General features: G+C 46.0%; 1 protein-coding gene across 1 annotated transcript in view; it reads right to left on the reverse strand.

Moving 5' to 3' along the window:
* LOC138452762 (uncharacterized) overlaps window positions 1-15,194 on the reverse strand; it is a 330,413-nt gene that overhangs the window by 96,047 nt on the left and 219,172 nt on the right. Inside the window, 3 exon segments of the mRNA XM_069605110.1 lie at window positions 12,886-13,023; window positions 13,404-13,647; window positions 14,538-14,550. Coding sequence (XP_069461211.1) covers window positions 12,886-13,023; window positions 13,404-13,647; window positions 14,538-14,550 — 395 coding nt within the window.

Genomic DNA, 15,194 nt, shown 5'->3' on the forward strand with positions numbered 1-15,194 from the left:
GGAGCCACATATGGTGGGACTGTCCCAAAATACAAGAATACTAGGGAGTTATACAAGAGGCTGTAGAACAAACCTTGGGGTGAAGAGCAGGGGTAACAGAGGCCTGGCTCTAATGGGCCTAGACAGGGCACTGGAAGATCTAAGCTCGAGAGGACACCGCAAAGTAGACGCCATCCTGATAATGGCGGGCGAACTGGCATTAGCACAAAAATGGAAATTGGGTATGGAAAATATGGAACTTCGAGTGGCTAACATACTCCCTCCAGGGAGAGCATCGAACCTACAGCACAGACTGGTCGAGGGTTTTGGACTTCTTACAAGCAGGCGCAAGGGGGGCCTGGTGTACAAGGAGAATGCGCCAGACTGGTATGATTGTCTCCACCATCTTGAAAAGCGTAGAAGAAAGAATAGGGAGCGACCAGGAAGGGAATGCAGCGTATATGCCCCTCGACAACGCGGAAGAGCGAGGTATAGGACTAGAGATCATGCCTATGGAACACAGCTGCACTGGGAAGGGTGCAGGGGAGAAGGGAAGGTCAGTTAATATTGAAATGTTATGTTTAAAAATGCAAATAAAATGTTATGTAAAAAAAAAGACATTATCTCCCATAATCCACTGGTGCATATTAGCCTGAACTATATCTGACTTATAGAACAAAGAGCGATCTGAAAACAATATGGCATAATGATGGTAAATGATTTATCCAAGTGGACAGAGCTGCAGGAGAGCACTACCAAGGGCACTCTGACAACCTGGAGGACATTTTCAGAATAAATGGATGCCCTAAAGAAATAATAACTGACAACAGTTAATAGCTAACGTTGAACAGAAATAATAACTAAAAAGGATGTACAGCTCAAGCTGTACAAGATGACCACATTCTGGAACTGCCCTAGCATCAAACATAGCAGAGCCACCCTACTGCATCCCTGGCCAATTGGCAAGCGGGTTAAAGAAAGCTTGCAATAATCTCCAGTATAAGAAAAATAAGAGGAAGAGATCACGCGTTCAACCATAGCAGCCAATAGGCGCTCCAGATTTCACTTACGGTGCATAGCCAGTTCCAAATGGTGCGGGACTAATGAGCATGCTCCAGCCTACTCCTATCTTGGCTACCAACGTCACAAGTTGCAAGTAAGCAATTTAAACATTCAAGACATGCTGTTCAAAGTGAGAAAACTTTAAGAAGACAAAAAAGGGCAAGAAGAGAAGCAACACAATGCAAAAGCCCTGTCTGCACAACCAGATGATCTAGTGAAGAGCAAACTTCTCGGGAAAGACAAAAAGACAATGCTTAAGTATGGGCCACATGTTCCTGTGACAAAGGTGGGAAAGGACTACATCACCTTGAGGATGGTAGGACAGGCAAAATCTTGGGAAAGAGCGAAGCTTGCATGGCGCTGTCTGCATGTATATGGCAAGGGAAGGAAGGGAATTGAGAGAAAGAACCGTAGTGAGTAGCTTGGGAAAGAGTGGGGCTTGCATGGCGCTGTCTGCAGGTATATCACTAGACTGTTCAGAGCAGTTCAAGAGATGTACAATAACCCATATGCCAGCAAATGGATCAAGTAGAAACTATGTGGAAATAGGCAAGTGTAATGTTCAGCAAGACACACTCCATCAAAGTAGAATTCCTGAGACACCGGAGGCTCGTTCGAGCAGGGGTTGAATGTTGCAAGATTTCCATGTCTGCTGCGAGTAGCATGTGCTAGTAAACTTCCAATTGACAACTTCAAAATTTTTTCTACTCGATCCAGTTAAAGCATACAAGATTTAATAATGGATCAAATAAAATCAGTGTTGGGACATTTTCTTGATAGCAATTCAGGATATATACAGAAACTGGATCCATTAGAAATCAATGTAAATAGTTAACTGGAATTTAAACCGGCACACCCCGATTTCAGGTGAAAAGCATGCGACTACAGAATCGATTTAAAGCAATGCTGGGGGTATATCAACTGGCTTCTACAGGATGCAGTTACTGATATACAGCTCATTTGACAAGTGGGTAAGCAACACAAATGGATGCACTTATTTTATATCGCATCACAACATTTACTTTTTTTGTAACACAGCTTTCACACTCTGTTAATTACACGAGGACCACAAATATTGTGATATCCTTAAATTAGTTACCACAATAAAATGCTTTGCTGTTCCTAGATTATAAATAACTAGTGTTAATTACCATGTAATTGTAATGTGCAAAATAAGGGAGGATTCCTAGAAAATGGCTACTTATGTGGTGTGATAAACCTGATGGTGTCATCACTTCTTTAGCGGCGGTAACCTCTCCCCGTGTGGCCAGGGGACGGCAGCCACTACCTGATCCTGACCATGGGGGCGGCTACATGAGGGAGGCAGCCCTCAGGGAGGTGTCATGGTACCACCAGACAAGACATGGTATCTCACTCATTCTTTTGAAGATACCCCATCCACTCCCTATGCCTTAATGGCATATTGTCATACCTCCCCTCACCCACCTAGGAAGGGTAATGAAAACACTCTAAAATGACCTGTATACAACTCAACCTGACTTGCCTTTCAAGACTCCTGTAAACCCTTTCCCATACTTTACATACAAGTTAGCAAAACCGGACTGCCATTCCCATAAAACCAAAGACACTGTGACCAAGAAGATGAGCTAAGTAAAGAAGATCAATGAAGGCCAAGAGCACAAGTTGCGCTCTAGTTATTACAGGAACATACCCGATGACAGGAGATTTAAGCCAGCAGACCAGCTGACAGACGAACGGTGGCAGGAGAACGCTACTTCTCTCTGTGTTGACCAGGGACCATGGGGCTCGTACAAGGTCCATGGAGCCAACCGGCTCACGGACAATGAAGAGGAGGCCAGGTAGCAGGCACGAGGATGCCAGAAGCAGACGGAAAGGTTCTCCGCTTTCGATGCTACTGCAAAGCAGCCTCCACTCCACCAAAGCACAGAAAGAAGGGGGAGCCACAAGAAGCAAAGAAGGCTAGAGAGAACAGAAAGCCGGAAAGGCGCAACAGGCTTGCATCAGGAGAACGACATATGCCAGCAAAAGCTGGTGACTCCACCCAAGGGACACCAGGGCGTATTGGCAACGCTTTCAAAACCGAATAAATGTGAACGAAGTTTATGAGAAACAAGCAAGTGATTTTTTTCTAAAGGGGCAGAATGGAATTAGTACAAGAGACTGTCAAGTTTGTGAGTGTATGTAGTATGCCTATAGGAGAAGCCATGGCAGGATAGTATACCAGGAGGCGTCAAGACATAACAAATATAACAGACTATCACGTTTGTAAGTGTGCAGTGTTCACATGTGAAAAGCCCTGGCAGGAGCATATACCAGGCTGATGCAAGTGTGTTCATGTGAGAAAGCACTGGCAAGAATGCATGCCAGGCATGGTCAAGTGGACCAGAGTGTAATATACCTAAGGAAGTCCTGAAAAGGATATAGCAGGACTAGCAACAGGCTGTGGAAACATATCAAAGAGGAGAGAAAACCTGATAGGAGAGTACACCAGGTAGCATAACAAGATACAGACTAAAACGAAATTGTTTTGTGTACCAGTTGTGTTGTTGATCAAGAGAAACTTAAAGGAACTGATATTCTTGAAAGTTATACAAAGAGTGGAGAGAAATTCAGGGGAAGGGAACCACCCTCTGCAACAAGGAACTCTAGCCTTCTGTAACTTTTGTGTTGGAGTTACACATTTCCTTTTTGAACATTTGTACACTGCTAAAGACCAGAGACATTTTCCCCTTCTCACCTTATAGTTGATTTTTAGAATGCAAGGGCCAGAATAGTACTTGGACACAGGACATTTTGCTTTGGACATTCTTTTTTTCTCATCTTCATTTAATTTTAATCAACATATCACAAATCGACAGTGAGAATCATAAAACAGACAATTTCAAGCAAAATCTGAAATATACAAATATTAATAATCCTAATGGAAACCAACATATTCCAAAAATACCACCCCCTGTCCCAATTTTGACACTAAACTCCACAAACTACAACCACAAACAAACAAAAACATTACATCAACCCCCCACCCCAATCCCACAATGATCAAATCCAAATTCTCTACACCCTAGCCAAATAAATCATTAAATAATCCCAACTCTCACAATATTCAGTCTCAAGGATGGAACCTATAAGCACGAGATTTTTCATATCTTGACAACAAGCGCAGATCTACCAACCAACCTTCAATATGTGGCTTTTTCCGTGATTTCCATACTTTCATAATATGTTTTACTGCCATCATCAATGCCCTATTAACCCAAACAGTACCACCACAGTCTTCAAAATCCCCATTTCCATGCAAGATGAAAACCGCATACAGAAAAGTCTGAGGCAATGGACTACCCAACACCAAATCTACCCGCTCAAAAACATCTTTCCAAAAGGTAAGCACCCATTCACATTCCCATAACATATGTAAATAAGTACCTTTTGAACAGCGGGGGGCGTGGCTAACTGTCATGTAGAGCGGACGTGTCTCCTGTGAGCTCTGCGCCGATGTGCCATCATAAGCTGTTTTTCATGTATTTCTGCTAACTTTTAAAAGCTGCAACTTGCACCATTCGTCGCCGGATCCCATCAGCAGTCCTTTGATCTGTCTTTCAGACGGTTGGAGACAACCAACGCCGACATACGTCGAGTGAGAAGTCCCGGAGCCGAGAACTAAAATGGCGGCTCCCGCGTCCTGAGTTTCGAGGGACCGGAGCGCGCCTGCACCGCGGAGGACGTCGTCCATCAGAGCCCGCAGGGGAGCCGGAGCAGCCAGCCGGCCCGCACCAGGGTCGGGGGGAGAGAGGAGCGGAGCAACTGTGCTCGTAGACAGAGCTAGCCACCCCCTGGGCCTCCATCCAGCAGCGTCCTGCCCGTGACCGCGGAGCCCAGCGGAGCCCTGACAAGACCTGCGGCCGGCCGGAGCCGCGAAGGTAAGCAGGGCGGGGGGTAACCAGCCCTGGCTCTCGCTTCGGGAGCGGAGCGATAGAGGACCTGCGACCGCATATTGCTGGGACCTCGATCCACCCCACCCCCCCGCCAACGAGTATCTACGCCTGGGAGTGTCGCCGAAGCTGACCCCACCACCTTGCGCCCTTCAGCCAACACCGAGGGCGGCCCAGGCCCGACGCACTGTACATCCACAAGAACTGGTGAGCCCACGGGCAGCCATAGCTTACCCGCCCCCCACACGGACTACACCCACAGGACGGGGTGCGGGCACTGCGGAACTCCCCGGGCCTGTCGCCTGCCTCCTCGGATGTACAGAGCCCCACCTTGGTGCCCAGATATCACCGCCCAAAGGCCCCACTGCTCACTCACCACGGAAAGGGGGTGCCAGCCGCTGCAACACGGTGAGGGATCGGAGCATTACCCCCTTCCTTGACTCCTGAAGCGGGCACTGTCTCCCGCCTTGCTTGGCTGAAGCCTCTCCCCCCTCACACCTTCACTTCGGCCCCAGGCCCTGCAGCAACAGTGCAAAGCACCCCTCCGTGCCTCTGACTAGCGACCTACCACCTGCGCCCCCAGCACCCTGGGCGTGAGTGGACTGTGTGCTCACAAGATGGCTGGTAAAAATGGCAGGCCCAAGCAACGACAGACCACCATGGACACTTACGCAGCCAGCGAATCTCCAAACCCTGAGAGCACGAATTGTGTGCCAACAGATCTTCAACCAGACCCTATGGCAACGACGATACCCGAACCCAGTAACACCCAGCTCCTCGAAGCCATCAGACTTCTCCAGACAACGATGGAGCATAAAATCGATGCCGTTGCCATCGACCTGGGCCTTCTGCGCCAAGACGTCCGCTCTTTGGCCGGCAGGACTGAGGCGCTCGAAACACAGGTCAAAGAAAATACCGAATCCAAAACGCACCTCTTCCGAGACGTAGACGAGCTCCAACAAAGGGTCAAGAACTTGGAAGACAAGGCAGAGAAGCGGAGGGGAGAGCCCGTCGCAACAATATTCGTCTCCTTGGGCTGCCGGAGGGTATTGAGGGCTCCGACCCCACTAACTATGTTGAGAACCTCCTGCTGCAGGAGGTGGGAGCTGGCAAACTCTCCCAAGGTTTCTCCATTGAAAGGGCCCACAGATCCTTCGCTAAAAAACCTCTACCGGGCGCTCCACCCAGGCCGGTGATAGCAAAAGTCCTTAACTACAGAGACCGAGAGGTAATCCTAGCCTTTTCCTGAGCAGGTGGCCAAATCAAACGGGACTCTGCCACAATTGCCCTGACTACACCTTCAAGGTTCAAATGATCAGAGCCCAGTTTATACACACAAAGGCCAGACTGAAGGCAGCTGGGTTGCGTTACATGCTCCTGTACCCTTCAAGACTTAAAGTGCTGCACAACAACAGGGCACACCTATTTGACACTCCGACACAGGCCAGAGACTGGATGGACGGGCAGCAAATACCTGATGTAGAGGAAAGAAAACGGAAACCTGGATAACGTTTCTCCCGCCATCTCGATAGGAATCATGCCGCCTTCACCTACCGCCGGCGGGCGAATTGAGCCCCCACACAGCTGATTGGATCCTGACATGGAGACACTGGAGTCAAGGTTCACTCCACCCCCTGGAAAATTTCTTTCCTTTTTTTGGGTGTACATACCCACTCATAGGGCACCTGCTGACCTATGCACGGTCCTACGGAGCGGAAACGGGATTGTCATAACGAGGGTGACCTCGCTGGGCTAGTTCTATGTTCGGGTTGTTTACAGTTAATGGGGGGGGTGGGAAACCGGGAGTTACTGCTACAGTTGGGAACTACAAACGGGAATTACCAAGACCACGGAAGCACTCATCATGCATTTCTGCACTAATAAGGCTCAAGAGTCCTGCTGGCCCCACACGTCCGTCTACGTAACACCTATGGCTGACACAGTAAAGATCGTTACTTGGAACGTCAGAGGCCTGAACAGCTTCGTCAAACAACGACGCGTCCAATCCTACTTAAAGAGATGCAAGGTCAGAATCGCCATGCTCCAAGACTCACCTATCTGCCAAAAAGCTAGACGCCCTGGCCAAAACCTGGCGTGGCACCCTTGTGGGTTCCGCATACTCCTCCTATGCTAGAGGGGTCCTGATCTGGATTGCCCCAACGGTCCCCTTCAGGCTTACTAGCACTAAATCAGACAAGGGGAGAATGGTTGTGGTTTGTGGTTCTATTGAAGGCAAAGAGCTATGCCTAGTCAGCACTTACGCACCCAACCACGACGCAACTACCTTCTTCCACTCCCTCTATACACGGCTCACCCCATATATGGACAGAATTATGATATGGGGAGGCGACCATAACTGCACCCTTGACCCTTTGCTGGACAGATCCGACGACAAACACGACCGCCCCTCCCCTCCGGCCAAAATACTTTCTAAACTAGTCCACCAGTTGCAACTCAGTGATATTTGGAGGGACCAGCACCTGGGGCAACGCGAGTACTCCTTCTACTCCCCACCACATGCCGTGCATACCAGGTTAGATTATATTTTTCTCAGCCAGGCACAGCAGTCTGTGTTTGTTGATGCGCACAATTTGCCGAGGGTGCTGTCCAATCACTCTCCCCTGTTGGTCACCTGGGAGGTGTTCCCGCCTAGACCCCCCATACCCACGTGGAGATTGAGAGCCGAAGCCGTACTTAATACAGCGTTCAGAGAGCACATAAGAGACGAGACCGAAGAATATTGGGAGAACAACCTACATAGAGTTAAATACATATGCACCGCCTGGGAGGCATATAAGGTGGTCATGCGGGTGAGATGATCGCAGCAGTTGGGGGTGCCCAGAGATCCATCACAACCCTGTTGGAACAAGCCGAGGGAGACCTGCACGCCCTTGAGGGCAGGGCTGACTCATCTCCCGACCATTTACTTAAAATTTCCGAACTCAGACAAACCTGCCTAAAGCACTGGGAAGCCCTAGGTAAACTAAGCTACGCCAAACACATGGAGAGAGTCCAACACCCTGGGGGACAAACCCGGAAAACTCTTAGCTTGGCTCTAAAAAAGGGAAACCCCCAGGCCACCCATATGCCACATACTCGCACCGGACGGCACTACCGTGCATACCCAACAGGAAATTAAGTCAGTTTTCTCTAGCTACTACCATAACTTGTACTCTGAGACCCCCCCCACTGATACGGGGATCGAGGACGCCCTTGACGTCATCGACTTGCCAAAACTAGACTCGCATATGGCCGAGAGCCTCGGCGAGCCCATCACCCCCGACGAGGTCAAGGTGGTAATTAGAACACTACCAGCTGGGAAGACCCCGGGCTCGGATGGCCTCCCAGGGGAGTTCTATAAAACCTACGAAGAAACACTCGCCCCTATATTAGCCCAGGTCTATAATGAGGCCTTTGAGCGTGGCACCCTCCCGGATTCCCTGAGCGAGGCCGTGATCATACCCCTACTCAAACCTGGGAAGGACGGGGCAAATTGTGCCTCATACAGACCCCTCTCCATGCTAAATGTAGACTGCAAGATCCTCACCGCATTGCTCGCCAACAGACTACGCAGATCCCACTGTTGATCCACCAAGACCAAACTGGATAACTCCCCGGACGTTATTTATAGTACCGAGGGAAGACCACAGAAACTCGCGGTGGCGTCACTGGATGCCACCAAAGCTTTTGATTCCGTGTGGTGGGAATGGCTATATGCCACTATGGCAAAGATGGGAATAGGCCCCGTATTTCTGAAATGGACCCAGTTGGTTTACGCCAACCCCACTGCTAGGGTACGAACCAATAGAACCTTTTCCGCGAAATGGTCCCTACACAGAGGCACCCGTCAAGGTTGCCCCCTATCCCCCATGCTGTACATCATTGCCGCTGAGCCTGTAGCAGCCTACCTGAGACAGGAATATGGAGATGGGGGCATCACTATAGATGGGACAACTCATCTCGTCTCTATGCACGCGGACGACAACCTCTTATATTTACAGGACCCTGAACACCTCCTACCCTACATTCTTGAAACCCTGGACAGCTTTCACAAGCACACCAGGATCCAGATTAATAAGAGTAAATCTTGCCTCTACCCCCTAGCCGCACTACACAGTGATTATTATGGGTCCCTCCCTCCCCTAGATCTTGAATGGGAGGCGACATTGTTTAAATATTTGGGGATAACCATACATCGAAACCCTGGCACGGAACATATACTTAACACCGTAAAGGCCAAAAACTCTCTTGAAGTCCATGGAGTTTTGGGGGCGGCTCCCGCTCTCAGTGACCGGGAGGGCGGGCCTCCTTAAGATGGTCGCCCTGCCCCGCCTATTGCTTAACTTCACCAACATTCCCTTCTATATCTCCCCCGCGTTCTTTAAAGACCTCAACAAGCTCTGTAGGGGCTTCCTCTGGCAGGGAGGCAGGCATAGGGTGGCATTGGAGACCCTCCAGAGACTATACGAGAGGGGTGGGCTGAAGATCCTCAATTTCGAACTCTATTTCCTAGCCAGCCAGTTGAGACACATTGTGCGGTGGATGGCCGACGAAAGCACAACTGACACCCGCCTCCTCCAGCCAGCCCTCCCCCAGCTATTATTTAGGGATTTGCTGTGGACCAAGAAGAGTGCCATCGAACACTGCCCTTACCTCGTTAAGCTGGGACTCCGACTCTGGAAAAGGGCCTGCAAACTGGTCGGGTCCGAGGACCCGTACTCCCCACAGATCCCCATTGCAGCACTCATGTCCAAACATTCCTGGGGGCAACTTGAGACCGTACACAATGGGAGCCCTTTGGGGTGGCCACGCTTGGGGACCTAATCCAAGAACAGACGGTTTTGGCCTTCCCGGACCTTTGCGACGCCACGGGCCTCCCGGCTGGGCAATTCCTACTGCACAGAGCGATCATACAGGCCCTGACTAGCAGATGGCCTGTCGCTATCGACCTGAATGATGAAAACAAATGTATCGAAACGATACTTAATGCCGCCGAGGGGAGCCACGAAACCTCACGTATTTACGAGGCCCTACTATGGGGCTCCACCAAAGATGACCTCAAATGCCGGGACAAATGGGGAACCGAATTGAACTTGGTTTTTGAAGACAAAGCCTGGGGCGATATAACCCAAAACCACAAAAAAGTCTCCCAAAACACCTGCTTACAACTCATCCAACTGTATGTTACGAACAGAGCGTACCTCACCCCGGAAGCCATATCCAGGTTTACCAGTGCGACCACCCAATCATGCCCCAAATGCAGTGAGCCCAAGGTTGGCATGACCCACATGTTCTGGGTATGCCCAGTGATCAGAGAATTCTGGACTCAAGTGAGGGAAAGGGTGGCTGGTGCAGATATTGACATTGAAGTGGACGAACCCTCGGCATGCATCCTGGGGAGGTATGGGCGCAGCAGGGAGAACAAACCCCTCAACAGGCTCAGAGACCTTATTTATATAACGGCCAAGAGGCGTATAGCCATGGGGTGGAAGAGCCCCAGAGGCCCGCCTATGCCCCTATGGTGGGAAGATCTCACAAAGTGGATCACAGCGGAAACTGCAGCATGGGAGACGGCGATCCAAGTGCAGAGACTTGATTCTAGCGAAGAGCTACACCATTGGGTGGCCTTAACAGTACCCCTGCTATATCCAGAATCACAGGAGGGTGAGATAACCGGGGAAGGCGACCCAGGCCCGGGCATGGACACATGATGAACATAGAACTTACCGTGGTCTTGGAGGGGGAAGGGAGGGAGGGGGTGGGGGGGGGGGGGAGTTGGGGATTTATCTTCTGATATCCTCATCCATTACCATTGATCCCTGTTTTTCTTTCTTGTTATCGTTTGTTATGAAAATAATAAATATATTTTTTTTAAAAGTACCTTTTGAAAGAGTACAACCCCAACACAAATCTGAATCCATCAAACCTCTCTCCTTCATTCTCACTAGAGTCCAATTAATCCGTCCCAAGATTCTTTGTAGAATGTATCTCAATTTCAAATCCATTTTCTCTCTCACCGTTGTCCTCCAAGCATTATCCGATTCCTTTCCCAACAAATCCTGATCCAACTCCGTTATCCACTTCATGCGTAAGGTCTCCAAGGAGACCCGCATACATTCTTGAACAGGCAACAATTTAGTAAACACAGAGACTACATTTGCAGTAGCACCATACAACCCACAAACTTTGGACAATCCCTCAATGGTTCACTTAGCATCAGAAACCTTTCTGACAATAATCGCCTCAGGGACAAATACCTATTAATCTCATTATAACCCATACTGTCTTATTAAATCTTCAAAAGCCACCATCTGATCACTACTCCACACATCCTCAATTTTCAGGATTCCTTTGTTAGCACAAACCCTCCAATACAACATGTTGTTCTCTATCTGTAAACCCGTATTTAACCATCTGTAAACCCGGATTTAACCAAATTGAGGCATTCTTGTAAAAAAATAATGTTTGATCACATCCCTGAATAAACGAAACCAAAGCAGCTCTCGAAGCTTCCAATGCCTCCAATTTCAATCTGGGTTTCGGAAGCTTCCCATATGAATATAAACAATCGTTAGGAAATGTGTTCAACTTCTCTTTCTCCATCCGAAGCCAAAATGGATCAGGACACCCAACATCTCTAAAATAATGGGAAGCTTTCTTTATAAGAAACCCCTTGTAGTAATTTTCAAATAATGGGTAACCGAAGCCCCCATCTCTAACACTACGCACCAAAATATACCTTGGGATCTTTGGCTGTTTACCTAGCCCCCATAAAAAATCCATAAAAATCCTATCAATACGTTTTAACACCTTTTTAGTAAACTTCAGAGGAAGAGAATGAATGTAATGCAACACTTTCGGAAGCTGCACCATTTTAACTGCATTTATTTTAGCTCATAAGACTCAAAGTCAATCTATTCCACCTATGTATATCTTTCAATAAAGTATCTTTTAATTTGTCTACATTAAAGTCCACTGTCCTTCTTATATACCAAACCAGATGTACACCTAAATATTTAACTGATACTTCCACCCATTGACAATTCCAATCCAATAACCCTTCTATTAATCCGATCCATTTTCAACGGAAAGACCACTGTTTTCCCCAATTTACCTTATAACCTGACAACTTTCCGACCTCTCGTAACATATTCCGAAGCAGTGTCCCTCCTTCAATTGGATTCGACAACACCACTGTTAAATCATCAGCGTATGCTAGTACCTTTATCTCACCATCCTTCAATTTCCATCCATAAATATCCCACTCTTGTCTAATATATGAAAACAATGGTTCAAGCGCTAAGTTAAACAAAAAGGGAGAAAGCGGACAACCATGTCTAGTTCCCCTAAACAGCTTAAAGGACTTGGACATCACCTCATTAACCCATATTCTAGCCGAGATATCATATTGTAAGGCCCCAATCATGTTCAGAAAATGTGGACCAAACCCCATTCTAATTAACGTGTAATTTAAAAAAGACCAATTAACAAATGCTTTTTCAGCATTAAAAAAAACAATCAAAATCTCAACGACTTCTGTATTCGATAAACCAATTATATTCAATAAGGTTCTAATATTATCATATCCATACCTATTTTCCATAAAACCGACCTGTGAATAATCTATCAATTCCCCTATATACTTCTGTAGCCTAATAGCCATAATCTTTGTAAAAATGTTCATATCAACATTTAAGAGAGAAATAGGTCTATAATTACTGCATTTAGCAGAATCTTTTCCTTCCTTTGGAATTAGCGTAATAACCGCTTCCCGCATAGAGGGACGTAGTTTTCCTTCCGAAAAGGATAGATTATAAAGTATACATCACTTTGGAACCAAGGCTGAACTAAAGGTTTTATAAAACTCAATCGGTAACCCATCTAGACCAGGAGACCTACCCATTTTAAGTTGACAAATAGCCCCAATTACCTCATTTTCACTAACTGGAGCATCAAGAGCCGTTCTCCCCTCTACAGATAAAACAGGCATTTCTATTTTTGCAAAAAATTCATTCAACACCATTTCATCAGATTGTGAGTTGTCCGAATACAAGGATGCATTAAAAGCCTGAAAGCAATCACAAATATCCCTACGCTTAACCTTTATATTTCCAGTGTCATCTAAAATCCTACGAATAAACGACCTCTCCGCTAAACTCTTCAGTTAATTATCCAATAAATGACCACTCGTATCCCCTTCCTCCCAAAACTTCTGTCGCATACAATACATGCCTTTTTTAATTTGTTCATCCAAAGTCTTTTTCAGTTCGCCCCTAGTCTCATCCATTTTTAACCTATCCACCTTATTTCCAGACAATGCATATTTTTTGTTGTATATACTTCACTTTCAATTCAAGATCACCGATCCGTTTTTCCCCCCTCTTTTCTTTTTCTGGATGTTCAATTAATCAACATTCCCCGAACTGCAGCTTTGAAAGCATCCCATACCATTAGATTATCCGCGGAACCCAAATTATCCACAAAAGAATTATCAATAAAACTACTTATGTCGTCACAAACTTTCTCATCCTTTAGAATGAACATTTTCAATCTCCACTTATCCATACCCGACTTAACTATTCCCCGTTCAAGTCTCAACTTCACCAATGCGTGATCCGGTAGACATCTTTTTCCAATGTCTACACTCGCAATATCATCAACCATCACATCAGTCACCAACAAATAATCCAATCTTGAGTAAGATTCATGAACAGGAGAATAGAATGAAAATTCCTTATCAACAGGATGCAGTAACCTCCAACTATCCACTAAATCAAATGTTTCAAGGAAATCACTAAAAACACCACTCAGCGTTGAACCCCAAAACCTGCACTTTGATAGCCTATCCAAAGAAGCATCTAATACACAATTAAAGTCGCACCTAAAACTATTTTATCGCCCCTCATCGATTTCAAACTATCCGTTAGCGTTTTAAAGAAAGTAATACCATTAGTACAAGGGCTATACACTGATCCCAACGTCAAAAGTTTCCCTTCATATATTACATCTACCAAAATAAATCGTCCTTCATCATCCATAAAAACATTGTCAACTTTCATACCCAAGGATTTTCGAACTAACAAACCTACTCCCCTTGACCTGTTCGAATAACAGTTCAACAGGACCTTCATATATTTTGAAGCCCCATAAAAGTTTCCCGTTTGTTAAGTCAAATGAGTTTCCCGGAAAAAAATTACATCCGCTTTTCTCTTCTCAACTTTGACATTATATTTTTCCCCTTCTTAGGACAATTCATCCCCTTAACATTCCATGTAACAAAACTTAATGTGCCCGCCATCAGCAATTCAATAGTTCATATAAATAGAAATTGCAAACATACAGTGGTCCGAATACACAAAGCAAAATCATGTCTATAACCCTGGCAAGATGATGCAGAGTAGAGAAAATAGTCCCCCACCCAACCGACACACAAACACACACACACACAACAAAAAACATCAACCAAATCATCTTGAAAACTGACTGTAATCCAGACAGACTAATAAAGACAAAAGAGAGAAAAAAAAACATCGCTAGACTACAACCCCCAGAACTTATGCCCACTCTATATATAATCATTACCTTACAATACTCCCTTTGAAAAAAGACAGCAATAAAGAGAAAAACAAACAAAACCCTATCCATAAAACATCTAACAGAACTCGCTACGTATCCCATCAACCATCTCCTAACAATACTATGACCCAAATCATGCATATATCCACTCCAAGTCGTAATTAAGTAGTATGAACACCTCCCACCCAAGCGATCTTCAAACACAACCAATTGGAAATCCTATTCATTATTTCTTTTTTTTATTTTTATTTTTCTTTCCTCTTTTTTCTTTATTTCTTTTTTTAATTTTTGCTTTTGCATTCCCCAACCTCCTATATAACACAGAACTAAACACCTATCATCCATCTAAAGAATTTACTCAGAAGTCAAAACACACCAACACATTTAGGAAATAATACAATTCCACAATCAACCTTCCCCATTCTACATCTAAAACAACAACCAAGCCTGAGACCCCACACTACGAAAATCCATATTAGTACTATCAAGACCACAACATATTCCCTTTCCTCAATAGTATCCAACCAAAAGTACTATTCAGGACAAATTGCCCACAAGGTCTAAACAATCTCCATTTCTTATACAATTATAACATCATCTACTATAGAAGTGAGAAACCATCTAAGCAATCCCCATTTTTTATACAATTATAACATCATCTAC

Source organism: Ambystoma mexicanum, chromosome 4p (genome assembly GCF_040938575.1).
Source record: "Ambystoma mexicanum isolate Mex_15411 chromosome 4p, UKY_AmexF1_1, whole genome shotgun sequence".
Classification (NCBI taxonomy): domain Eukaryota; kingdom Metazoa; phylum Chordata; class Amphibia; order Caudata; family Ambystomatidae; genus Ambystoma; species Ambystoma mexicanum.